Below are 26,036 nucleotides of genomic sequence, written 5' to 3'. Positions count from 1 at the left end.
CAGATCGAAACATCAGATTGATGTACAGTTTTGCTGTGAGGGTGTGTGGGATAACCACGAAAGTGCTACAGCTGTCATACGAAATTGTGTCCCGAACCAGTGTGTCTAGCACACAGACAGGTCGGTCACAGGCACTCGACTGGGGTCCTTTTAAGAAACTCGTGGCCATCACTGCAACTGAGGCAGAAACAGCTTTCATCAGAAAACACAACAGGCATCCTCTTCACCCTCCAATGAGCTTTAACATGAGTCAACTGAAGTCACAAATAGCAGTGGTTTGGAGTCAGTGGAATGCATGCTACAGGGTGTGTGTGTGTGTGTGTGTGTGTGTGTGTGTGTGTGTGTGTGTGTGTGTGTGTGTCAGAGCTGTCCTTTTTTATAATAGTTTGTTATCACTGGGATACCAAGTGCTGCTCAGATTGCTGTTACAAGTGCAATACAATGCAGCAGAGCCTTACGCGAGTACGATGGTCTTCCCTCTCGGTAGTGACATGTGGCTGCCAGGAGTCCGGTCTTCTTGTGACCATACATTCTCGTGAACATCGCTGCCAGCAGTCACGTACAGTGGCTACATTCATACCGAATCCTTCTGCAGTATCACAGAAGGAATAGACAGCTTCTTGTAGTCTTATTACATAACCTCATTCAAACTCGGTGAGGTGTTGATAGTGGTGTCTTTGTCACCTTAAAGGCATTTCTTGACTGACATCAACTCACCATGCCCAATCTCAAAGGTAACTAATTTTCATGACTGAATTGAAAGCAAAACTTATTTGCATCTTCATAGTAGCACTGTTAGCATCACTCTTAAGTGACTGGCACGAAATTTGAATAGACATCATCTTTCACCTGCAGAAACACCCCTACCAACTCTCTCTCTCTCTCTCTCTCTCTCTCTCTCTGTTTTCCCCCGCCCCCTTCCTGCTGTCACCGTATTTGTATGTCAGTGATCTGACCAGCACAACACCCAGGTAGGTTGGTTTGTTTGTATTATATCCCAGGTTGCTGCCAGTCCAGCATTCATTTGCCTGTTTTGAGTGAAGGCAGAATGTGCTAACTTGTGTTTCAAGGGGTTTGGTCCGAGGGAATTCTCTTGATAATATTCAGACATGATGATTGAGTTTTCTAGATTCTCTTCTATTTTCTCATAGCTCTTTCCTTGTGCAGTAACAGCCAAAACGTCAGCATACGAGAAACGGATAATATGTTCTGAGGTTGGTTGATCATTGGTGTGTAGATTAAATAAAAAGAGGACCGGGACACTGCCCTGGGTGATACCATTATTTTGTCAATACCTTTGACTTGATTCAATCATTTTTGTGAGCTGATGTTCCTTAAAGTGTTGTAGAGTTCTTTCATGAGTATTGTATGACTGACAGTGTCATATGCAGAACTTAACTCCACCAGAATTACACCTGTTATTTGTTTGTTTTTTGACCTTTCCTCTGTTTTCTATAATGGACAGGGTTTGACTGGTATGCATGGTATTTTGGGACTGGAAATGAGCTTCTGCTCTGAAATATTTGCTGTGCAATTTTAAAATAATTTCTTCGCACAGTTTATACAAATGGTATAGGGACACAGTTGGGTGTTAGTTCTTCTGTTGGCCTGTGCCTTTCCCTGGTTTCGATAGTGCTACTATCCTTGGTTTCCTCCATTCTTCGTGATCGTGCAAGATTTTAGACGGCGATTAAAGACTTGGAAAATCTATTAGTTGATGCTAGTGCCAACATGCTTGATCTGCTTCATGCGTACATCGTTGACTCCGACATCTTTTCCATTTTTCTTTTATAATAAATGATGGGATTTTGAGTCTTGGCTCTTGCTTCTGATAATTTTTATTTTCTGGCATTTCTTGTTGGAATTTCCATTTAGTGGGAGTTGGTGGGCGGTTTGTTTGGGCATTACTCCAGGGAGTTGTTTGACTATCCTAGAGTCACTGTTTATTTCTTTTACAAAGTTCCAGGCCACTTTACTGCTGTACGTCTTATTCATTCTACCTAGGATTTAGACGCATTTCTTTTGTTTTGACTCTAATCATTTCCATTGGTGTTTCTCCATATAGGACTACCTCTTCACTGTAAGGATTCTGTTTGTGAGCATTTCATATTCCCTTGGTATGTTCTTTGACTCATTGGAGAGGCCTGGTATAAAATTCTCTGTGCAGCCTCATAGTATATGTCTCCTAGAAGTCTTTTGAAGGGTCTCCACAAAGGCTTGGTAATTTTCCAGGACTTTACAGAGATTTTATTTGTACATCTAACTCCTCAGCATACCCTGTCCATTTAGTGTTTTAAAAGTTGATCCACCTGCGGAATGGTATTTTTGTTGTTCTCACAGCAGTATATGTTCAGATTATCATAGGTTGGTGTTGTGTTTTAGGAAGAGGTGCATGTACGGTTTTTAAGTATCAATCTTCCCCTATTTCTGGTTGCAAAACAATTGTCGGAGTTGGATTCACCCTTCTGGATCTTGTTGCTGTATGAGTGTGGGACTATTACAAGGAGATAAATTGAAGCTTCCTGGCAGTTTAAAACTGTGTGCCAGACCGAGACTCGAACTTAGGACCTTTGCCTTTAGCGAACAAGTGCACACTCCGCTGCAGAGTGAAAATCTCATTCTGGAAAGGCATAAATTCTTTATTTCTACCCATTGCTCTAGTATATGTCCATTTCCATTTGTACCTCAGTACTCCTGTGGTGCAGTTGCAGTTAAGGTCATCTAAAATGAACTGTGTTTTCTGGTTGTTGAAGTTTGATGGCAAAGTCAGGCTGAGCTTGTCACCATGGAGTTTATATACTGGTGTTATAGTAAAGGTGCTACATTCAGTAGTTAATAGCTCTATGTTGTTGTTCGTAATTTTGTTGGTTGATGTAATGGCTAGTTCTGGTCTTATGGAGAAAGCACTGGCATACTTCAGAGTGGATTTTATGTAGTTAATAAAAAAAAGTATTGTTCCTGGTTTTATTGTCCCTTCTTTCATCTGTCTTTTCTTGTATACACAGTAAGTTCCATTTTTATGTATGGAACAAAGCTCTGAGAGGATTTTATTTGTTAGTTTTGGTGATACACTGTACATCTAGGCTTGCAATCATTAGAATTGACTCTGAGAAATACAATTTCTTATTGCTTTCCGGTGTTGGAAGTATTAACTGTTGACTTTTATTGCAATTTTCCAGGGTACGCCCACATTATATGATAGGTGTTTGTTGGTCTCTTATCTTAGATAGTGCACAGGTTTGAAAACTTCTTCCTTTTCTGCAGACAGCTATTACTGTTATATTTTCTGTAACAGTCAGAAAGAGAGAATCAATGAATCTACATTCCTACATGCCATTTGTAAACAAATTATCTAGCTACTCCAAAATATGTAAAAACTTTTGGATGAATAAAATAAACATGATGCAAAAATGTGAGTCATATATAAATCATGGTTTTAGAGACTAAGCACTGAAATCATTGACGGTATATGAGAAACAGTTATGAATGTTAAAAAAGCTAGAAGTGTTCTGAATACCTACATTGATGAATACACTAAAAATCTAAACTGTTAGAATAGTGATGAATCTGTAAATTATACTTACAAGCAAGCTGTTTGTTGGTTTGTCACAGCACAGCAGACATCCGTTTCATTTTTGAGTGTTATTGCTTTTATAAATGTGTTTGTTCCTACCATTTTATTCCTGCATGAAATGTAGTTTTGGATCTGAAATTGGTGTTTTCTGTTCCTTCTGCTTACCTCTTGCCTTAACTTAATCGAATATTAATCTACATCTGCATGGATACTCTGAAAATTACATTTAAGTCTCTGGCAGAGGATTCATCGAACCACCTTCACGATTCTCTATCCTTCCAGTCTCGTAAAGTGCGAGGAGAAAACAAACACCTGTATCTTTTCATGTGAGCTGTGATTGCTCTTATTTTATTATGGTGATCGTTTCTCCCTATGTAGGTTGGTGTCAACAAAGTTTTTCGCATTCGGAGGAGAAAGCTGGTGATTGAAATTTCGTGAGAAGATTGTGCCGCAGCGAAAAATGCCTTTGTTTTAATGACATCCACCCCGACTCCAGTATAATTTCAGTGACACTCCCCATATTTCATGATAATACAAAACGTGCTGCCCTTCTTTGAACTTTTTTGATGTACTCCATCAATCCTATCTGGTAAGGATCCCACACCGCGCAGCAGTATTATAAAAAAAAGGACAGTCAAGCGTAGTTTAGGCACTCTCCTCAGTAGATCTGTTACATTTTCTAAGTGTCCTGCCAATAAAACGCAGTCTTTGGTTATTTTTTGTGTGTTCTTTCCAATTTAAGTGGTTCATAATTGTAATTCCTATGTATTTAGTTGAATTTACAGCCTTTAGATTTGACTGATTTATTGTGTAAACGAAGTTTAACAGATTCCTTTTAGCACTCATGTTGATGACCTCATGCTTTTCATCATTTAGGGCCAATTGCCAATTTTCACACCATACAGATATCCTTTCTAATTCGTTTTGATCTTCTGATGACTCTACTAGTAGATAAACGACAGCCTCATCTGCAAACAATCTAAGACGGCTACTCAAATTGTCTCTCAAATTATTTAGGGACAGGAAAGGACCTATAACACTTCCTTGGGGAATGCCAGATATCACTTGTGTTTTGCTCTATGACTTTCAGTCAGTTACTATGAACTGTGACCTCTCCGACAGGAAATCATGAAGCCAGTAACATAACTGAGATGATATTCCGATTTCACTATAAGCCAGTTGTGTGGTACAGTGTCAAAAGGCTTCCGGAAATCCAGAAATACGGAATCAATTTGAAATCCCTTGTCAGTAGCACTCAACACTTCATGCAAGTAAAGAGCTAGTTGTGTTTCACAAGAATGATGTTTTGTAAATCCGTGTTGACTGTGTGTCAATAGACAGTTTTCTTCGAGATAATTCATAATGTTCAAACACAAATATTAACAAAATCCTGCTGCATATCGACATTAATGATATGGGCCTGTAATATAGTGGATTACTCCTACTACCTTTCTTGAATATTGGTGTGACTGTGCAACTTTCCAGTCTTTGGGTATGGATCTTTTGTTGAGTGAACAATTGTATATGACTGTTAAGTGTGGAGCTATTGTATCAGCATATTCTGAAAGGAACCGAAGTTGTATACAATCTGGACCGGAAGACCTGCTTTTGTTAAGTGATTTAAGTTGCTTCACTACTCCGAGGATATCTACTTCCATGTTACTTATGTTGGCAGCTGTTCTTGATTTGAATTCTGGAATATTTACTTCGCCTTCTTTGGTGAAGGAATTTCAGAAGGCTGCCTGTAGTAACTCTGCTTTGGCAACACTGTCTTTGATAATATCTTCATTGCTATCGTGCAGAGAGGGAATTAATTGTATCTTGCTGCTAGCATATTTCACCTGTGACCAGAATCTCTTTGGATTTTCTGCCAAGTTTTGAGACAAAGTTTCATTGTGGAAACAATTATAAGCATTTTGCATTGAATACCATGCTAAATTTCTAGCTTCTGTAAAAGATCGCCAGTCTTGAAGATTTTGCATCCGTTTAAATTTGGCATGTTCTTTTTGTTGCTTCTGCAACGGTGTTCTGACACATTTTGGGTACCAAGGAGGATCAGTTCCATCATTTGTTAATTTACGAGGGCTGTTCAATAAAGAATGATCATAATTTTCTTTTGACAACATACCTTTACTCATCCTCAAAATTGATGGTCCTTCTCAAAGTAGTATCCCATGAATGTGATGCACTTGTAACAGTGTCTGCCAGTCTTCAAATACATGTTGGAAACCATTTTTTGAGAGGACCTTCAAAATTGCCTCCGCAGCCTTCACCACCGCTTCTAATGATTGATAATGCCTGCCACGAAGGCATTTCTTCATGCTAGGGAATAGAAAAAAGTCACATGAGGCTAACTCCGGACTATAGGGAGAGTGAGGGATGCATTACACTTTGATTTTTACAAGATATTCAGCAGCAACATTGGCAATATACGGGTGTGCATTATCGTGGTGCAAGCCTGCTTCACGGAAATGTGGCCTTTGGACTTCAATGTTTTCAGGACATCCCTGTAGTATTGTCCAGTTACTGATGTGTGTGCAGGTACAACATGCTGATAAACCATTCCTTGATATAAAAGAATGAGATTGTCGGGTTCAGCTAAACTGGTGGCTGTCCGACCTTTGCTTAACGTGATTCAGAAGAATGAAGACCTTCAGTTGAGCAACAATAACTTTATTGCGAGCGCGTATCTGCCGACGCCCGGCATGCATGGACAGATCGGAGCTATAAAATTTGCTTCCGGCCTATACAGAGGATCCTTAATCCTCGGAAACTTCCGTAGTTAGGAGAGAAAACAGTACTCGTCCACACAAGTCAGGAGGCACGGAACTACTCACTAACTCAAACAACAAGGATTAATAATAATAATAACAGAACGTATATAAAAGCTAGAAAACACAGCGCCTCTAGAGGCTGGGCGCGGAACTACACAAACGTCGCGTAAAGTAATTACAACCGCACAGCACTGCACTGACACACGCGCACAGCACACAAACACACACACACACCGGCGAGCTTGAATTAGTGCGCAGGAGCGTCACTACATCAGCCCCCCGGGCGGAAGCGGAGCGTCGGCGTCGAGCAACCGCGCCGGAAAGTGCACCCGACGTCCAGAACGGGTCGTCCTCGGCGGAGGAGGAGGAACAACGTCTGGAGGCGGATGTTGTGCTGCGTTGGGCGGCGGATGTTGAAGAGCCGGCGCCGGAGATGTGGCGTCAGTGTCTGGAACAGCGATAGATGGATGCCTACGACGAGGTGCCGCTAGTGGGGTGTCAGGAAAAACATACGCAGGTTCAACCCGATTCAACACAACAGTCATGGTTTTGCCGTTCACTAGGATATCCATGGTGTGGGCACTGCGCCGTAGCACTTCATATGGACCAGAATAAGGAGCTTGTAGAGGCGGTTTAACGCCCTCAGTGCGGAGCATGACGTGACGACATTGTTCCAGGTCCTGGTGCATGAAAGTGGGCTGCTTGCCATGCCATGTGGCTTTCGGAGGGCGAATCTTTGATACATGGTCCCTCAATCGTCGCAAGAAATCCGGCTGGCCAGTAGCAACTGTCTCTGTGGCATCAGCGTCTACAAAGTCACCAGGAAGGCGCAGTGTTTCTCCATAAACCAGTTCTGCCGCTGACGACCCCAGGTCTGGTTTGAAAGTCGTCCGTAAGCCTAACAAGACCACTGGTAGTGCGGTTGTCCAGGTTTCTTCGTGGCACATCAGCGCGGCCTTCAAACAACGGTGCCAGCGTTCGATCATTCCGTTGCTTGCTGGGTGATAACTTGTGGTCTTATGGTGGGTGTAACCACAAAACTTGGCCAGCTGTGAGAACAGGTCTGATTCAAATTGCCGTCCACGGTCAGTGGTAATATGTAGTGGGCATCCAAATCTTGCCAACCAAGTCATTGCAAAAGCGGAAGCTAATGTGTCTGCTGTGATATTATCCACCGGCACTGCCTCCGGCCAACGTGTAAAACGGTCGATCATTGTAAACAGATATCTTTGCCCGTTCGAAGGTTGAAGTGGTCCGACTACATCTAAATGAACGTGGGCAAAGCGGGCGGTGGTATCCAGAAAATCACCGATCGGTGCGTGTACATGGCGATTAATCTTGCAGCGTTGGCACTGAAGACAAGATTGGACCCACTCACGGCAGTCTTTTTGCATGCCTGGCCACACGAAACGTTGCGATACTAGGCGGAATGTTGGGCGTACCCTGGGATGGCACAATCCATGTACTATATCAAAGGCTTGTCTTCTAAAAGCCGGCGTCAGAAAGGGACGAGGTCGGCCGCGAGAAACGTCATCCCCCGGAACATCAACGAGTTTCAGTTGCAATGCGGAAGCCGTGTCTTTAACATAGGCAAGGAGTTCTTCGTCGTCTCTCTGTGCCTGTGCCAGTGCAGGAAAGTCTATGGTACAGGAAACACTGCTGATCCGTGAAAGGCAATCCGCAACAATGTTGTCGATCCCAGAAATATGTCTAATGTCGGTAGTAAACTGGGCCACGAACTCAAGGTGATGAAATTGACGGGGAGAGCAGTTGACACTATTCCGACGGAAGGCGAACGTGAGTGGCTTGTGGTCTGTATATATCGTGAAAGTTCGCGCTTCCACTTGGGGGCGAAAATATTTCACTGCCTGGTATACTGCCAGGAGCTCACGGTCATATGTGCTCCATTTTCTCTGTGCAGGCGAAAGCTTGTGGGAATAATACGCCAGTGGCTGCCATGCGTTGTCGGACCATTGTTGTAACGCGGCACCGATCGCCGTCTGGCTCACATCTACGACAATTGCTAAGGGCGCGTCGAGCCGTGGGTGTGCGAGAAGCGCCGCGTTGGCCATGCTCCTCTTAGTTGCCTCGAACGCAGAACACATGTCCTCTGTCCACTGTATCAGAGACTTGCTATTTACTTTAGGGCCTGATAATGCCGCCGTCAAAGGTTCCTGCAGCTCCGCAGCGTGAGGAAGGTGTCGTCGATAAAAATTGAGCATCCCCAAAAAACGACGTAATTCTTTGATCGTAGTTGGTTGGGGTAGCTGCAAGATAGCGTCCACCTTCTCGGACAGAGGAAGAGAGCCTTCAGCAGAAATCTTATGCCCAAGAAATGTCACCTCTGACTGCCCAAAAACACACTTGTCCACGTTCAAGACGACACCGTAACGCTCCAATCGCTCGAAAATCTCTCGCAGATGTTGTCGGTGTTGATCGCGGTCAGCAGAGAACACTAACACATCGTCCAGGTAGGCGAAACAGAACGGCAGCCCCTGGAGAACCGAGTCTATAAACCTTTGCCAGGTCTGAGTGGCATTGCGTAAACCGAAAGTCATAAATTTGCTTTCAAATAAACCGAAAGGCGTTATTATTTCAGTCTTTGGAATGTCGTCATTGGCCACCGGAATCTGTGTATACGCTTCAGCGCAGTCCAGAACTGTGAACACCGTGGCACCATGTAAAGCGTGATTATAATCCCTCAGTAACGGAACGGGATATCTGTCCGGCACTGTTTGCGCGTTAAGCGCACGGTAGTCACCGCATGGGCGCCAAGCTCCACCCTTCTTCGGAACAAGATGTAATGCGGAGGACCACGGGCTCTTAGATGGCCGCATTATGCCCTCGCGAATCATGGCGTCAAATTCTGCCTTCGCTATCTTCAATCGGTCCAGAGCGAGACGCCCAGGTCGGCATGCTACTGGGGGACCATCAGTCGTTGGAATGTGATGCACCGTGTCATGTGGTATGAACCTGGGAGCGCCGGGCGGCCTGGTCAAGTTCGGATAGTTAAGCAGTAATTCAGTGTACTCACCCTCCGTAGCATGGACCAACTTGGCACTGTGCGTTGCGGTGTTGCGACGGAAACCCGTGACTGCTAAGCCAGTGACGCTGTCTACCAAGCGTGCGTTCGCGACGTCCGGAAGCAGGTGGTAGTGCGCGAGGAGATCAGCCTCGACGATCGCCTCCGTGACGTCAGCCACTGTAAAATTCCACTCGTACGCGCGACGTAGGCCGAGATTAAGCTCCATCCTCTGTGTGCCATATGTTGCGATGGAAGAATTGTTGGCAGCCATCAGACGGAAGGCAGTTGGCGGCCGGCAACGATGTATGGCTGTTCGTGGTATGATACTCAGGTCCGACCCAGTATCTATTAAAAACTTAACGCCGGAACTCCTGTCGGTAACGAACAGGCGCTTGGAGGATAACTGGCAGTCGGTTGCGCCTATTGTCGACCGCCGGTGGCGTTTGGGTGCGAGCATGGCGATGTGCACTTCCTTGCCTGATCGCCGAATCGTCGGTGGTACCAGCACAACGGTACCTCGCCTTGCGGAGTGGTAGTACCGCCGGAAGATCTGCTTCTCGAACGCCGCCGTCTGTATCGCCTTCTTCTATTATTGTCGTCGTCACGTGCCAGCAGCGCACTGTCCTGGGCGCACAAAAGCTCAACCTTGGCAGCGAGAGAATCATGGTCGGCTCGTGCTACAGACGTGGTACTGTTTGCACTGACCGGAGCCGGTGTGATCGAGTCCTGAATCCGGTCTGCTAGCTGCGCCACGTCATCCAGCGGCATGTCCGTTTGTGAGGCGATTATGGCTTTTATTTGCAGCGGCAACCTACTGCTCCACAGCGTTCTGAGCAGACTGTCTGGCACAGTAACAGTGTCAACTTTGCTGCGTAGATGTCGCAGGTATTGACAAGGCTTCCTGTCGCCAATTTCTTCCTCTGTCAGAACCTGACGTATCCGGTCCTCTTGTGACGCGGCCACCCGTCGAATCAACTCTGATTTTAGCCTGGCATAAGCTCCAGCCTCGGACAGTGCTGTGATTATGTCCTGCACCTCGGCTGCATAACGTTGGTCGAGTTGGCTCACAATCAGCGCCAATTTAGTTGCTTCGACCGTTATTCCAGGGCAGCTAAAACTTGCCTCTGCCTGCACGAACCAGAGTACCGGGTTGTCGGGCCAGAACGGCGGCAAACGGACTGCAATCCTGGAGACGGCCTGCTGTTCGGTCATTATGTGCTCTTTACTTGCGTAGCTCACGGCTGCTTCTTCTTAATCACGTCGGACTCTGCTCGAATCACATCGGACTCTGCTCGAATCACGTCGGGCTCTGCTTGAATCACGTCGGGCTTTGCTTGAATCACGTCGGGGTCACCACTTGTCGGGTTCAGCTAAACTGGTGGCTGTCCGACCTTTGCTTAACGTGATTCAGAAGAATGAAGACCTTCAGTTGAGCAACAATAACTTTATTGCGAGCGCGTATCTGCCGACGCCCGGCATGCATGGACAGATCGGAGCTATAAAATTTGCTTCCGGCCTATACAGAGGATCCTTAATCCTCGGAAACTTCCGTAGTTAGGAGGGAAAACAGTACTCGTCCACACAAGTCAGGAGGCACGGAACTACTCACTAACTCAAACAACAAGGATTAATAATAATAATAACAGAACGTATATAAAAGCTAGAAAACACAGCACCTCTAGAGGCTGGGCGCGGAACTACACAAACGTCGCGTAAAGTAATTACAACCGCACAACACTGCACTGACACACGCGCACAGCACACAAACACACACACACCGGCGAGCTTGGATTAGCGCGCGGGAGCGTCGCTACAAGATGACCATAACTTTCCCAGCAGAAGCAACCACTTTTGCTTTTTTGGGGGTTGGTGAGCGAGGAGATTTCCACACTGAGCTTTGCTGTTTGCTCTCAGGATCACAATAATGTAACCAAGTTTCATCAGCAGTGATTACAACTTTAACTGCATACAGACCTGCTCGCAAATGTCCTTTTGTTCGGGAATCAACAGTCTTGGAACCCATCGTGCACTAACACGTCATGTGTAATTTTTGTCACCAATGTGTGGGTGGTACCCAATGAAATGTTCAGTATTTCAGAAAGTGATCTTATGGTAATTCGTCAGTCCTCTCTCACAATGACAGCAACAGTGTTGATGTTTTCTTCTGCAAGAGCAGTAACTGGAGCACTGGGTCCACCTTCCTTTGAAATTGATTGTCTTCCCTCTTTAAACATTTTAAACCACCTTCAAGCTGTGCTATAGGCAAGAACAGACTTTCCATAGGCCTCCTGTAACATTGTATAGACCTCAGCTGAAGATTTTTTGAGATGAAAGCAGACTTTGGGAGCTGCATATTGTTCCTCGCATGTTACCTCCGTTGCATCGGTAGGCGATACTGAACATGTCTGACCTTGCCTGCCTCTCACAGGCAGGAACCAGGAGCCCCAACAATGAAACTACTACAGTATGTTAAAGTTCTTTATTGAAGAGCCCTCGTATTTGATATAAATCTCTCAATTGCTGCTGATACTATTTCATTGAATTCAAGCCACATCTGGTCTACACTTACATTGTTAACTTGGAAGAAGTGGAGATTGCATCAAGTGAATTTTTATATGCTTTTTTGAATAGGTATATTTTTCATTTATTTTTGAAGTATTTGTGGGTTACAATATATATCACTACGACAACCCTATGTTGACTAATCCCTTATCTGTTTTGATGTTCATTACTAGCTTAGCATTATTTGTTGCTTAGAGGTCAAGTGTGTTTTCACAATTGTTCATTATTTACGTGGGTTCATTTTAACTGCTCCAAATAATTTCCAGAGAATGCGTTTAGCACAGTTTCAGCTGATATTTTATGTGTACCTCCGGAATTAAAAATGTATTTTCACCAACATATCAAGGGTAAATTTTGGAGGTCCATAAAAAGGATACAGTTATTATTTTATTCCAGTTGCCAACAATGACCTCTGCCCATCCTAACTCAAAGGAACTATCTACTTCAATTTCGCGACAAGGTAAACTACTTCTAACAGCAACAGACATGCCACCACCAACTTGCTGATGTTGTCGCTGTGTATGTTAATCACCACAGGTGGTTTTGCCCTAGCTAGCCGTGTCTTTGACCATTTATGCTTCCACCTATGGTTGTGATCATAGATTCCCAGACTAAGGATAAAAGATTCTTTGAGTGTCTTGAGTTCCTGTGTAAAATACGGCATGTTTTTTGAATACTTCCTTGAGGTCCCTAGAATCCTCCTTGTTTATATTATGAAAACAAGTAGTACAGTGCACATTGTACATTTGACGCTATGAATATAGAAAATTGTGAGTTGAACTTGGAAACAGTCACTATCAAGTTTTGGTGCTTATTGACACTGAATAACCTTCTTTGGTGTGTACTGGCAGGACTATCAATTTTTTTCGTGTTTGCTTTCTAACAAATGACAATAATCTTTTCTGCAGGTATACCAAGTAGTACACTGTATAAAATAGCAAGACGTGAAGGTATCAGACTAGCTGCTCCCTTCAATGCTGCACCAACGACGTGGAGTCCAGATGACTTGGAACGTGCCCTGGAATCTATAAGGTCTGGAGCATCATCAGTGCAACGGGCCTCCACAGAGTTTGGTATTCCAACCGGCACATTGTACGGACGTTGCAAGCGTGAAGGCATTGAATTATCACGAAGCAATCCAACTCCTTGGTCAGAGGATGCCATGGGAGAGGCTTTAGAGGCAGTGAGAATTGGCCAAATGAGCATTAACCAAGCTGCTATTCATTACAACCTTCCCTATTCTTCTCTGTATGGTAGGTTCAAACGGTGTAAATATGAAGCAGAAGGTCATCAAGAAGTGGTTGCATCTCCCCCACCTCCACAAATAATGGTAGTCCCATACCAGCAGCCACCACCTCCTCCACCACCACCTCCACCTGCACCACAACATACTCCACAGCATATGCAACAGCATCACTCTCCACAACAACAACAACAACAGCAGCAGCAGCAGCAGCAGCAACAACAACAGCAGCAGCAGCAGCAGCAACCTCAGCAGCAGCAGCAACCACCACCACCACCACCTCAGCAACAACAACCACCACCACCACCACCACAACAACAACCCCAGCAACAGCAGCAACAACAGCCTCCACCACCACAACCCCAGCCACAGCAGCAACAGCAGCAGCCACAGCAACAGCAGCCCCATCAGCTTTACCAGCCACACAGTAGCTGAGAAGTGCTTCCTTCACACATGGTTATAATAACAAATCACATTCACTGAATACTCTCATATGGGATGGTGCACCCAGCAGTATGAAAAAGTAGTTTATTAATGTATTCAACTGTCAGTGACAGTTGCTTTAATAGGGCGTTTTTTTCCTCTATATGCCCACTTCACTATTGTCATTTTCTTTTATGTTTTAGTTATTTCGACTTCTGCCTTTACGACAGTGTTTTTAATGTGAGCACTGTGTAGCACTGGAAACAAGAAAATCGTTTTAAACTGCTCTGGCTGTTAACAGAGCATTTTGTAGCTTGCTGCAAAAAAAGCTATTAGTAAATGCAAGAAATTTTTATTTTTATAGCTGTATTTTAACAAATAATTTTTGAGTGTGTTGTTACAACATCTGTAGAGGCTGCTTATTGTTTAGCACCTTTTTTAAATTTTGTTTTAAGAAATGAACTGCTTTTATGTTAGGTATCCATCCTAAAGTAACTGTGAAATCAGTGCGTGTTATACATGTGTGAAAAAATTTAATTAAAAGACTTAAAATTTGAGTATATGTGACTATAATGACACAAAATATATTTATAAGTTTTAAGAAAAGAAAAACTAAATAAAGTTGTGTATTAAAAATATATATATATATAAATAAATATAAAGTATATATCTATATATGCATGTCTGTAGGCATGTGAAAGATTATTCTAGAAATACGTGTTGAATGGACTTTCATACAGTTACAAATACTTTTGTAGTTGCCATTATTATGTACTTTGCAGGTCTCAGTGACCTGCTTCTACAGTACTTGGGCCCACCTGTTATTAGATTTGAGTGATTGGAAGATTTATTGTCTAGTATGCATTATTCAGTGCACTTCGCAATCCTATAACAACATTTATTTTCCTTGTGTTGCTGTATTCTGCAACACATGTGAACAGTCCTTGGTAATATTGCTGTCATGTTGAGGTACAATGCAGCTTCTCAAGAATCTGTTTTAACAGAAAATAACAAAGAGCTTGAAAAGAAATCTACGGCTGATTTCGTATGGGAGCATTGTGTTATAATGATAGATAATATTTATGGTTGTGGCATGCATTATATACTTTTTTTTATATTGAGTACACATTATACTTTAGGGAGAAATTTCATTCCATTGTGATTTCCTTCAGATGTAGGTGCACATAGTGCAAGACTTGTCCCAAATTCTCTTCTTGCAAAGGTATATGATATTCTCGTGTATGTGTAATATGCTCTGAACGACTTTCTGATCTCAGGTATATCAAAACGGTAACTCGTCTTCTAGTTCGCAGATCTTTGTATTCTCAGAACAAAAGTGACACCATGAGGAAAAGGAGCAATGTTTGGAAGGGCTTCAAGTTGCAGTGCTAGAAGAACTAAAATATAGAGAATATTTTAAAGAAACAATGTGACTGGAGGAAGAGGGAGAAAAATTTTTAAATAGGGAAAAGTTTTGTATTTTGAAAGTGAAGGGATTACCAGGAAGCCACTAGATTCAAACATCTTATTGCATTTTCACTCTAAATTTGTTGTGGAACCCTTAATGAACAAAGCCATTGTCTGTTCTATTCCTTGTCCCAGGGGTGATGGTCCAGCAAGGTATAGAGGGGAGTCTCCTTAGAATTAGAAAGGTAGGAGAAGGATACAGGGAGATGAAATATGGGTGCTCGTTTGTAAGTCGTGTTTGGGTAACTCAGTTGGTAAGAGAATTTCCTATATGAGACAAATGTCTTGGTTTGCATCACATTCTGGCACCTTTCAGGAAGTTCAAAAATATTCATGTTACTAAGACACTTGGGCTCTGAATTTGTTATTTTGATTTGAGAACCCGTTTCTCATCTCCAGGTGCTGTTGATTGTTAGAGGAAGATCTCAGGATGGCATTAGAGCACTGCAAGCTCATGTCCGATTTGTGTGGTATTAGTATAGTTGCGGTATGTGAAAGAGAGTGGCAGTACACTTCACATACTTTGGTGGAAGTTGTTGAAGGTTACCAATGGTGTATTGCGTAATGACAGCTGAGCGAGCGGTTCTCCACAGCAGTGGAGATGGCACAGCTGAGTGAATGCCTGTTCATAGTGACGTGATTGTCATGCATTTGCATTAACTTGCACACAGGCTGTGAGTTTGCAGTTTGCACATATGCAGTACACCCTTTGCTTACTGCCAGAGATGGGCAAAATTTGAGTGGTGAATAACAAATACAGATAAAAATTAGTATTTGTTACTGGTGAATAACAAATATTATTCAAACAATATTATGAAAATGATAGTTGCCTCTCACCATATAGCGGAGGTGCTGAAGACACAACAAAAAGAGCTTCGGAAAGTGAGCTTTCGGCCAACAGCGCCTTTGTTGAAAATAGACAAAACACACACACACACACACAAGTGCACGTGCGCAATTGCAACTTACACACACAACTCTTGAGTCTGTCTTCAGATGCCAGAGAAGACCTTGTTGGCCAAAAGCTCACTTTCCGACAGTCTTTTTGTTGCGCCTGTCTGTGATTCAGCATCTCTGCTAAACGGTGAGTAGCGACTATCCTTTTCATGATATTTTTATATTCAATGATGGATTTTTCATTGTTTAAATATTATTTGAAACATTATTCACTTACAAGAATAAAAATGTTTTATGAATAATAGATAAAATTGAAATTCAATGACATTTACTACAACATTTCTTTGTCACCTATTAAACAAATTTACTTTTTGTTGCTTTTAAATTAGTTGTCTGAACAACTATTTTTTTTCGAAGATTTCCTCTTAAACTTTATTTGACTTGTGAAGATTTGTCACTAAAGAAAATAATTCTTGCAAAGAGGATAGCACTGTATTAAATCCCCTGAAATTGTCCTTATTTAATGATATATGACTTTCAGCTCTCAATGTTTTCAGCAAAAACTGATAAATCTTCAGTTTTGCAGTAGTTTTTATAAGATAATTCGTTTGATTCCATGTTCATTTCATATCCTATTTCACATACAAAATAAAATTTTCTTTTTACATTGTAACATCATACAGAACTCATGTCCCAATTTCTTATACATTTTTTTGGCTGTTATATGTCCCAAGTTTGTTGTAAGCTTCCATTGGTCATGGATAGCAATACAGGTGAACTCTCTGTTTTTAAATTGTGGGTAAGACAATGCTACACTAATTCCAGTCAGTGTATAAAGGTAAAAAATGTCTTCCAGTTGTTTCTTGACACTTTCTCATTAAAAAAGATGTCAGTGTGCTGCAGTTTACGCATTCTGTTATGTACTCTAATCCATTGTCTCTTCCTGAATGTTTGAATCTTACACATACACAAGTCGGAATGAGAAACTATTTCATATTCTGATAGAAAGCTTAGTCAGAGTTAATCCTAAAACATTTTTGGATGATTTTGTATGTATAGCAACACTCCACAATTGTTATAGGAGCTCTTGAAAGTCTGTTGTTAGTCATTATCAACTGATTTCTTACTTGCTTCACTCATTTTGAAGCACTACAAACATGAACAAATTGCATAGTTATATCAATAAGACATAAATATCCTATAGTGCAAGCAATTTTGCTGCAGTGGAAGAAGGTGCTGCAGATTAAGAGTTTCTGTTGGCTGCACTCTCACCTGTGGCTACTTGTAAAGTACTTCCACATGTTAGCACAGAGAAGGGGGAAGTACTGGCAAGTGCAGAATCATTTGAAATGGACTGTGTTGGTAGTGAAACCCATAACGCCAACTGCCTATTAAGTATTTTTATGTTTCTGTAAAGTAAGTAAAGTTGTGCTCAACCCAAAGTTTGTTTTGAACATTGCAGTGCTTTACTAGGCATGGTGATGTGCCCTAGCTCCCCCCCCCCCCCCCCCCCCCCCCCTTACACACACACACCTGAACCTTATACAGCCACTTGGAGAGGAACCTACAGTTTAATATATACTCCAAAACATACTGCAACTTGACTTTGCATTTTTCTCATTATCGGAAATGAAAGAAGTTATAAGTAAGAGTAAAAAATCATATTACCAACAGGGAGATCAAACATGAAACCTTTAGTTTTTTCATCTGGAAAATAACCCACTGAGCCAGCTAGGCACACTTATGAACAATCCATTAGTAACTTATTTATCAAACAGAAACAGCACTGACCCAAGGGAACGAACACTAGTCATAGAATTTGATACAAAAAATAAACAAAGAAAATACAGTGGCATTCTACATTATTCATTATTTAAGTTATAAATAATTTATTTGTGCATAGATTTGTGTGAATGACCTATTTATTCAAATAATTATCCCAATAGAAATTTATTCGAATAATACTCATCTCTTCTTGCCAATACACCTTGCACTCCGTTCCTTCATTTCATTATTTGCAGTTAATACTGTCAACTGTAATGAGTCCTGTCAGTTCATTTGCCTATTGCTTACTACTGTTTAGCTGGATTGAAGTCTTCCTTTGTTAATATAAGTGAAGTTGACAATTGTAATATGTTGTCATGATCCTCAACATAATTCCTTTTCATTTGCTCTGTCAAAGCTAAATCAATCACATTCAATATTCAATTTTCTCCTTAATGTTTATACGTGGTTGTACTCAGTCACTGTGTAATAGTGAATCTCAGGTACACAGCATACACATTCTTTATAGAAAACTTGGAAAATTGGCAGCTGAAAAGAAATTCTAATTCAAAATACATTCTAATGCTTGCTGGGCCCATTAGTTCCACTACATGTCACAGAGCTGTACAAAGCTTGTGCTTCTTAAGCCACATGGCAGGGTCACTCACCTGTTGCCAGGCACCTGCTTCTGCAACATGGGCAAAGTGAGCATTGTTCATGCAGTTCTGCAATATGGATGCAGTGCTCTAGCTAAGAACTATTTTATAGCAACAAAAAGATTCACTGCTCAGACAGCTTTATGGACAACACGTACCTTCAGGAGGCAAAATATTTTGTACTGTCTATAGACACATACAAAAGTACGTGCTGCAATCCTAATTTTAGAATTATCAGTTCCTTTCTTGATCATGAGTGGGGAATGGATTTAGGGAAGTTCAAAAGGAAGAACAGGTCACTCAGATATCAGGATGAGAGCTATTTTTGCTGTGACAGGTTATAATGTTTGTGGGCATAGATTTAAAAAATTGACAGAACTGACGTCTTAAGCACTGGATTTGGAAAATTGGTGATACCAACTATTGGGATGCAATGGTTAAGACACATTGAACTTGAATCAACTAGTGGTAAGACATTGGAATGACATTCGAGATTATGGTTGTTCAAATCCCCATGTGGCATTTCAGATTAAGGTTTTCCATCATCTCCCTAAATTGTTTAAGGTAGATGCCAAGATGGTTTCTTTGATTAGCACAGGCCCAGTTTCGTTGCTCAGTTCAAGCTTGTACTCTGTCTGTAATGATCTCATCAAGAGGGTGTTAAAACAAAACAACTAGTCCCAACACCACCTCCTCCTCAAAATGTCAGGAGAATCAGTGTCCAAATCCTCAAACAGCCACTCAGATTCAGGTTTTCTTAATTTCCCACAATTGCTTAAGCAAGTTCCTTTGAAAATCTCACTGTCAAATTCCTCCCCTGTGCCCCACCTGGCTTGTGCTAATTTCCTAATGGCCTTATCATTGGCAGGAAGCTAACTAAACCTTAACCTTTCTTCCTTAAACCAGAATACTACATAAGTAGTCCTCTTCTGCCAATAATCAACAACAAGATTAGCAGGTGCTCTATGGAGAAGTTGCATAGTTTATGAAATTATTTTTGAGACAAAACATGAGAACTTCAATAATATTTGCTATGTTGGGAAAGCCTAAAAAAAACTTAAGTTGTTTGATTTATCATCATTTATTGTGGAACTGTTCTCCTGATTGGTGACAATGCGGAAACTTCCTACCAGCAGATAACAGTTGTTGGAATGAGACTACATTTTGATGCATTACACAGTGACAGACAGAATGGTATTTTGCAACAGATATAGTTGCCACTGAGAAGCCATAGACTGAGGAGACCCCTTGAAATACCTGCAGTTGATTTAATTTACTTTTTTTTTTTGGGGGGGGGGGGGGGGGAGGGGGGATTTATAGAACACTATGAAAAGACTATAGGTGATGAATTTTTTTTAAATTTTTTTTTTTAAGTTTTTACGTAATGTAAAAATTCACTGAAAGTCATTCTACTACTAGCGGATAGGTTGATCCATTTTAGATGGGAATTTGTATTGCATTAGCTGAGTCATGTAGAAATTATGCACGTACAGTACCTACCTCTGAAGTATACATTACATATCAGTGATTTTTGAATGTAATAGGCTATTGGACTCTCATTTTGGAGGCATAATGCATCAATATATATTTAATATTGTGGGGTAAGTGCTGCATTGAAGGTAACCCATCAGACATAGTTCAGTTTGACAGTTGCATGTACAGGTTCTTTCTGCTAAGAGTCTTCAAGATGCATTTTTTTTGGTGTCTCAGCAGATACTCTGAATTTTGTTTTTCATTAATGATATTATGAAAAGGGAAGTTTCCACTCACTATATAGCGGAGATGCTGAGTCACAGGCAGGCACAACAAAAAGACTGTAACAAATGAAACTTTCGGCCCATAAATCTGCATCAAAAATAGACGACGGTGAGTGGCAACTTTCCTTTTCATAATATTATTACATTCCATGCTGGATTTTACATTGTTTTTCATTATGTAGCTAGAGTTATTGCAAACAAATACTGCTCATCATGTCTTTCATGTGATACTCAGTGTCAGTAGAAAGTGTCAGTTTATCTCCTGTTAACACCCAAACAAAATTATTTTTAAAGCAGAGCTTTACAGCCCATTCGATAGTGTGACCCCAAATTAGTCTAGTTCAATTTTCATTTTATCAGTATCTTTTAACAGGAACAGTAAAACATGAAGAGTAACCAATACACCAGAAGCAACAGCGTGGCCCTGCCCACACCGACAGCTACTGTCATGCACCATAACTGCTCATTTGTTATTGAAGTACTGGTTTATTCCTCATGTTTTACAGTACCAGTTAATGCCTGTTGATAAAATGAATACTGCAGTAGACTAATTTAGGATCATTCTATCATGTGGGTATATAAAATTCCACTTTAAAAATCATTTTATTTACAAATGAAAACAAACTGACACTATCCATTGACTCTGGGCATCACGTGTGACAGTATGTGCAGCATTTGTTTGGGCTCACTCCAGGTACACAATGCAAAAACTATGTTGCAAATATCTGCAAAACACCAGAGAAAATGCATTGGGTGCTTTTAGGAGGGACACCTTCTATATGAGTGGTACTAAGTGTGTTACTTTACTTTTTCTGATGTATAAAAGTTGGGTGAAAGCTCCGAACAAAAATCGAGGAAACTCTGTTCTTTTATGTGGCAAATCCAACACAGATGTGATTTATCTCAGTGAAAACAAGCTTGCCACAGAAAAGCCTTATGAGACTTGGGCTGAGTAGAGAATATCTAGTTTCTAGGAAAAGGAATGACTAATTTTAAAAAGCTGTTTTAGATTCATGAATTCACACCTTTTTTTCCTAGCTGAAAAATTACAAATGTTCTATGAAGATGCATTTTTCAGTATCACTTATGTTCATCAATACATCTACATATTGTGTATATCAGAAATAAATATTTTATATTGATTTTGTTAGAAAGAAGAATATGCCGTAGTACAATAACAGGAACATAAATTAAAGGGCCAGTTACAGATTTTTATACAAATGTCATTTTTGATGGCACTTGACTGAAATAAGAGGTACTTACCTGTGTTTGATCACTCCTTGATATTTTTTGCATATATTGTCCTTCATCTGAAAGACCTTTTGCTTCAGATATTTAAATAGTGGCCCTCAGCCTCGGAATGTGCTACAATTTTGTTTTAAGCATCAGATGTGTGTTGTGTTTCCTGTGGTTGTGCTATTAATAATAATAGTGTGCTTATGAGGTAGCAGCTGTCTGTTGCAAAGCTATTTCTTTACTAGAGAAAGGTTAAAAAGATGAAAACAAGGGGAACTTAGTTAATTGAGTAGGATAGCCACTAAGAAAGATAATCATTGTTCCAAACAATCACTCCATCTATTATTTGTCTATCGTAAATTTAGTCCATCCAATTCAGATTTATGTGTTACATTTACATTTTATGTGTAGTACTTTGTTTTGCCTTTGTTGTGGCATACATGCAACATTGATTAATCTTGTAATATGTTGACAAACTTCCAATAAAACAAAATTTTCATCTCCCTGCCTCCCTCCCTATCCCTCCAAATTGCTGGACAGTATCTTGTTGTTCCATGTAAAAGGTGCTTGCCACAGAAGGGAAATAAATGGTGGTAATGGTTCAATAACAATTTAAAATGAAATATGAGTAGGCATTATTTTTTTAGGTGAGTGATAACTTGCCAATGTGATAGTCATTTATTTTATGCGATTTCATGTGATGCCTCAGATCACCTAGTGCGTCCTTTTTTTTTTTGTGACTGTTCTAATGGTTGTGATGATGGTATATGTAGTTATCTACTTGGAAGTGTAGAAAAGACAGCACATCTTTAGAAGTAAAATTTGCTTAAGTCGGCATACAGCCTTAAACTTTCAATGTAATGGCATGTGAAAGTCACAGAAGACTTGAGATGAAAGAGAGAGTCTGAAAATGAGGCACAATGGTGCTCAGCTGCTACCTGTTTGCTATTCATTGTTTCGATATACATTACCATTAGTTACCATTTGTTATGTATTTTTGTCTGCTAATTTTTATTCTCGGAAGAATTTGATATACTTTTGTACCTTTATTGTAGTGCAATTAAATCTTTCAAGTTTTTTAATATGCTCATTGCAATGACTGACATGAATTATAGTTAAAATAGTGTATGGTGCTTAGTAAAATATGTGAACATAGAATTTTATTACTTGTGATGCACTCCATCATTTGCAATAAAACAAAAGACAGAATCATTGAATTTATGGAATGTCTATTGAGCATTTGAAACTATTTTTATGACCATTTTTGTGCAAATATGAGTTAGTAAAAAATGTTTTCTAATTAAATCAACTATGGTGGGTGCATTGTATTATTACTGGACGTTTACTTTGTGTCCTAGCGCACAATATTTTCTCCTGTGCTATAGACCTTGAGCTGTATTCCATCACTTGGAAAAGAGCAATAATATATTTATGTTATAGCCAGTTACTTGACAAGTTTGAACAACCTTCAAAAGATACTCTTGGCAGCAATATACAGGCAGCTCATTTCACGTGTAAATAAGGTTCTTTCACTGACGTTCTGTTTATAAACAGCAATGTACAATTATTGGAGTTTAAGGAACATCATTAAACCAGTTTTAAATCCTTACTAAAATTTTCACGTGTTACATTTTTAAAGCAGCAGCATCATTGAGAATGTCTTAAAGAGTATCTTCCGTAAGCTTTAGCAAATGGTGTATAGATTATGAACAGGAATATTTATAGTACTGTGTATAATACATGATGTAGTATTTTCCTACCTTACATTACAATACCTGGATCTTAATCACAGACAAAACTTTTATTTACAAGTTCACAACAGGGCAACTTTCATGCCTCATTGACATTAAGTGATCAGTTTACACTGAACAACCACATCAGGGTGTCTTCTGGTTATGAAACTGATGAATGACCTATATGAGGTGTATACACTTACTGCAAATGACGTATAAACTGTAGCTCCAACCAAGACAGTGCTGTCATCTAATGTGTACTGGTGAACTATCAGACAGAACAGCTGTTTCTCTAATTCTATTCATTTCCTGAGTTTCTTATGTCATTATCAATTGGACATTGATTTTTTGAGTAAGTGTCTTCCCCTTATTGTACAAAGAGTTGTTCAATTTAATGTATAATGTGTCTCAGTTCATAAAGAAGACTGTTCTAGCAAATTGCTTGGTGGTGGTGGTGGTGGTTAGTGTTTAACGTCCCGTCGACAACGAGGTCATTGGAGACGGAGCGCAAGCTCGGGTTATGGAAGGATTGGGAAGGAAATCGGCCGTGCCCTTTCAAAGGAACCATCCCGGCATTTGCCTGAAACGATTTAGGGAAATCACGGAAAACCTAAATCAGGATGGCTGGAGACGGGATTGAACCGTTGTCCTCCCGAATGCGAGTCCATTGTGCTAACCACTGCGCCACCTCGCTCGGTCAAATTACTTGCTATTGATATTAGCAGAGAACTATGAAACAAGTCATTATGTGGATACAGTATAGGGTTTATTGCAAGTGCTGCTTTCAAGAATTGCAGGGGAAAGGGTATCATTATTTTCAGAAATGAGTGCACAGTTACATGTGTAGGTACTTTTCATCAGTTTAAGTGATGTAAGAATTATTACATCCAGCTTTCATTTCAAAAGTCGTACAGTTCATTTAAAAAATCGCCAAGAAGTGCCCTTTGAAATTTAAGTTTGTCAAAGGTGGGTCATGTTTATTACCTGAAGTTATCCTTACATCCATTTTGAGCAATTCTCAGGTGACAATTCCATTGGAAGAATTTGTGTCAAAAAAATGTAAAACTGTATCAACAGTTGACATAGTGATGAGAGAATATTTAAAATTTTGTGAATATCTTGAAAAACAGCTGGAACAGTTAGTTTCTGCTGAATGTACTACAAAGTGTGAATTATGACGCCATCAAGTTTGTATAGAAGCTGTTCTGTATGTTTCATAAAAATCATGCAATTGAAAGAGACTTTTCTGTTAACAAAAAAGTGGACACTTTGATGATACAGTTGTTGCAGAAAGAAGTGTTTACAATGCAGTACATCTGGCTTGGGAGGCTTACGTAACAGTAAGAAACAACCAAACATGGACATCACAAAATCAGCAATATTAGCTGTGAAGGCTGTTTCATCACAAAGAATACAAGCATTAAAAAAGAAGAAATCTGATGGAAATGAAGTGACCAATCTTAAGGAGAACATTTCAAGAAATGAAAGAGCTCAGAGATAAAAAAGAAGCTGAAGTTTCAGGTGTTGAAATTTCAAGTTTAGCCAAGAGGAGGAGGAGACCAGTATTTAACGTCCCGCTGACAATGAGGTCATTAGAGACGGAGCGCACGCTCAGATTAGGGAAGGATGGGGAAGGAAATCGGCCATGCCCTTTCAAAGAAACCATCTCGGCATTTGCCTGAAGCGGTTTAGGGAAACAACTGAAAACCTAAATCAGAATGGCCAAAGACGGATTTGATCCATCGTCCTCCCGAATGCGAGTCCAGTGTGCTAACCACTGCGCCACCTCGCTCAGTAAGTTTAGCCAAGATATTTAAAACACTGAACCTTTTGTTTTGAAGATTGTAAGTTTTCACTACATTACTATGTTAAAACAATTTGTATTTTAAATGATGCAGTGAATCTGAAAATAGCAGTACCCTATTGTAGGTCAGAACTGAATGCATTTGTAGCATTTGATGAATGCTGCACTGTAAGTCATGTGTAGGTATTTGTCATCAGTTTAAGTGATGTAAGAATTTTTACATCCAGCTTTCATTTCAAAAGTGTTAACAGTTCATTTTAAAAAAAAATGTTTTTTTCATACCACTCCAGTTTTTGAGAGGTAATGATTTTAACTAAAGAAGTAATGGAAAAGTCATGAATTTGATTCTCTGAAAAATCAGTAGAAACCCTGTATATCAAGTAATCTTTGAAAAACTCCTTGATAATTGTAAAAATAATAATAATTATCTACACATCTGTTGTAATGCAGCTACAGATAGAAGAAAGGGACAAGCTCTTTATAACCTGTTGTACATTCAACAGAACTTTTGTGGTCGCAGTATAGAGGTAAATTAACAAGAAGTGTAGCGTGCCATCTCCCCAGGACCATACAACACTACTTAGTGCCAGACAGTATGTCTGGAACTTGTTGGTTTTTCCAGGACATATAGGTTTGCAAATAGTGAACCGAACTGATCAAATGCTGTGACACAATAGTAGATCTGGAAATACTCTAATTAGTAGTACTAATAGTGTACTATAACATCAAATATCTTCTGTTCTAGCAAGTGGGATGATAGTGCAGCAGCAATTGACAACGTGCCTTTAGAACCAGCTGTCTTCAGTGACTTAGATACGAAAGTGACACAAATGGTTTTGGTTTGCGTGTCAAGTGGAGAATACAGTATAAACAAGTTTATAACATGAATTCAGTTGAAAGTCTAGGAGGAACAAAGCAGAGTGTACGTGAAAAATTTAAGTAGAGCTTGGGGAAAATAAAAAGGGCCCAGATGAGTGGAAACAATTACACGTGAATGTACGCGCTAATCACACCCCGTGACATGCACACCACATGTACGCATGCCATGTGATCCACACTGGTTCAGAGTGCAGTGTTGGTTGTGTTAGTGTGAGTGGAGCAGTGCAAAAGGGATGAAGTTA

At 40.5% G+C, this 26,036-nt stretch overlaps 1 protein-coding gene across 1 annotated transcript in view; it reads left to right on the top strand.

Moving 5' to 3' along the window:
- The window catches only part of LOC124606535 (protein bric-a-brac 1), a 281,528-nt gene extending 255,726 nt beyond the window's left edge, over positions 1-25,802 (top strand). Inside the window, exons 10-12 of the mRNA XM_047138519.1 lie at positions 12,844-13,364; positions 15,468-15,538; positions 25,661-25,802. Coding sequence (XP_046994475.1) covers positions 12,844-13,364; positions 15,468-15,538; positions 25,661-25,802 — 734 coding nt within the window. The remainder of the gene's footprint in view (positions 1-12,843; positions 13,365-15,467; positions 15,539-25,660) is intronic.
- Positions 25,803-26,036: the final 234 nt, after the last annotated feature.

Source organism: Schistocerca americana, chromosome 3 (assembly GCF_021461395.2).
Source record: "Schistocerca americana isolate TAMUIC-IGC-003095 chromosome 3, iqSchAmer2.1, whole genome shotgun sequence".
In the NCBI taxonomy this organism is placed as follows: domain Eukaryota; kingdom Metazoa; phylum Arthropoda; class Insecta; order Orthoptera; family Acrididae; genus Schistocerca; species Schistocerca americana.
This window is presented reverse-complemented; position numbering and strand designations above follow the sequence as displayed.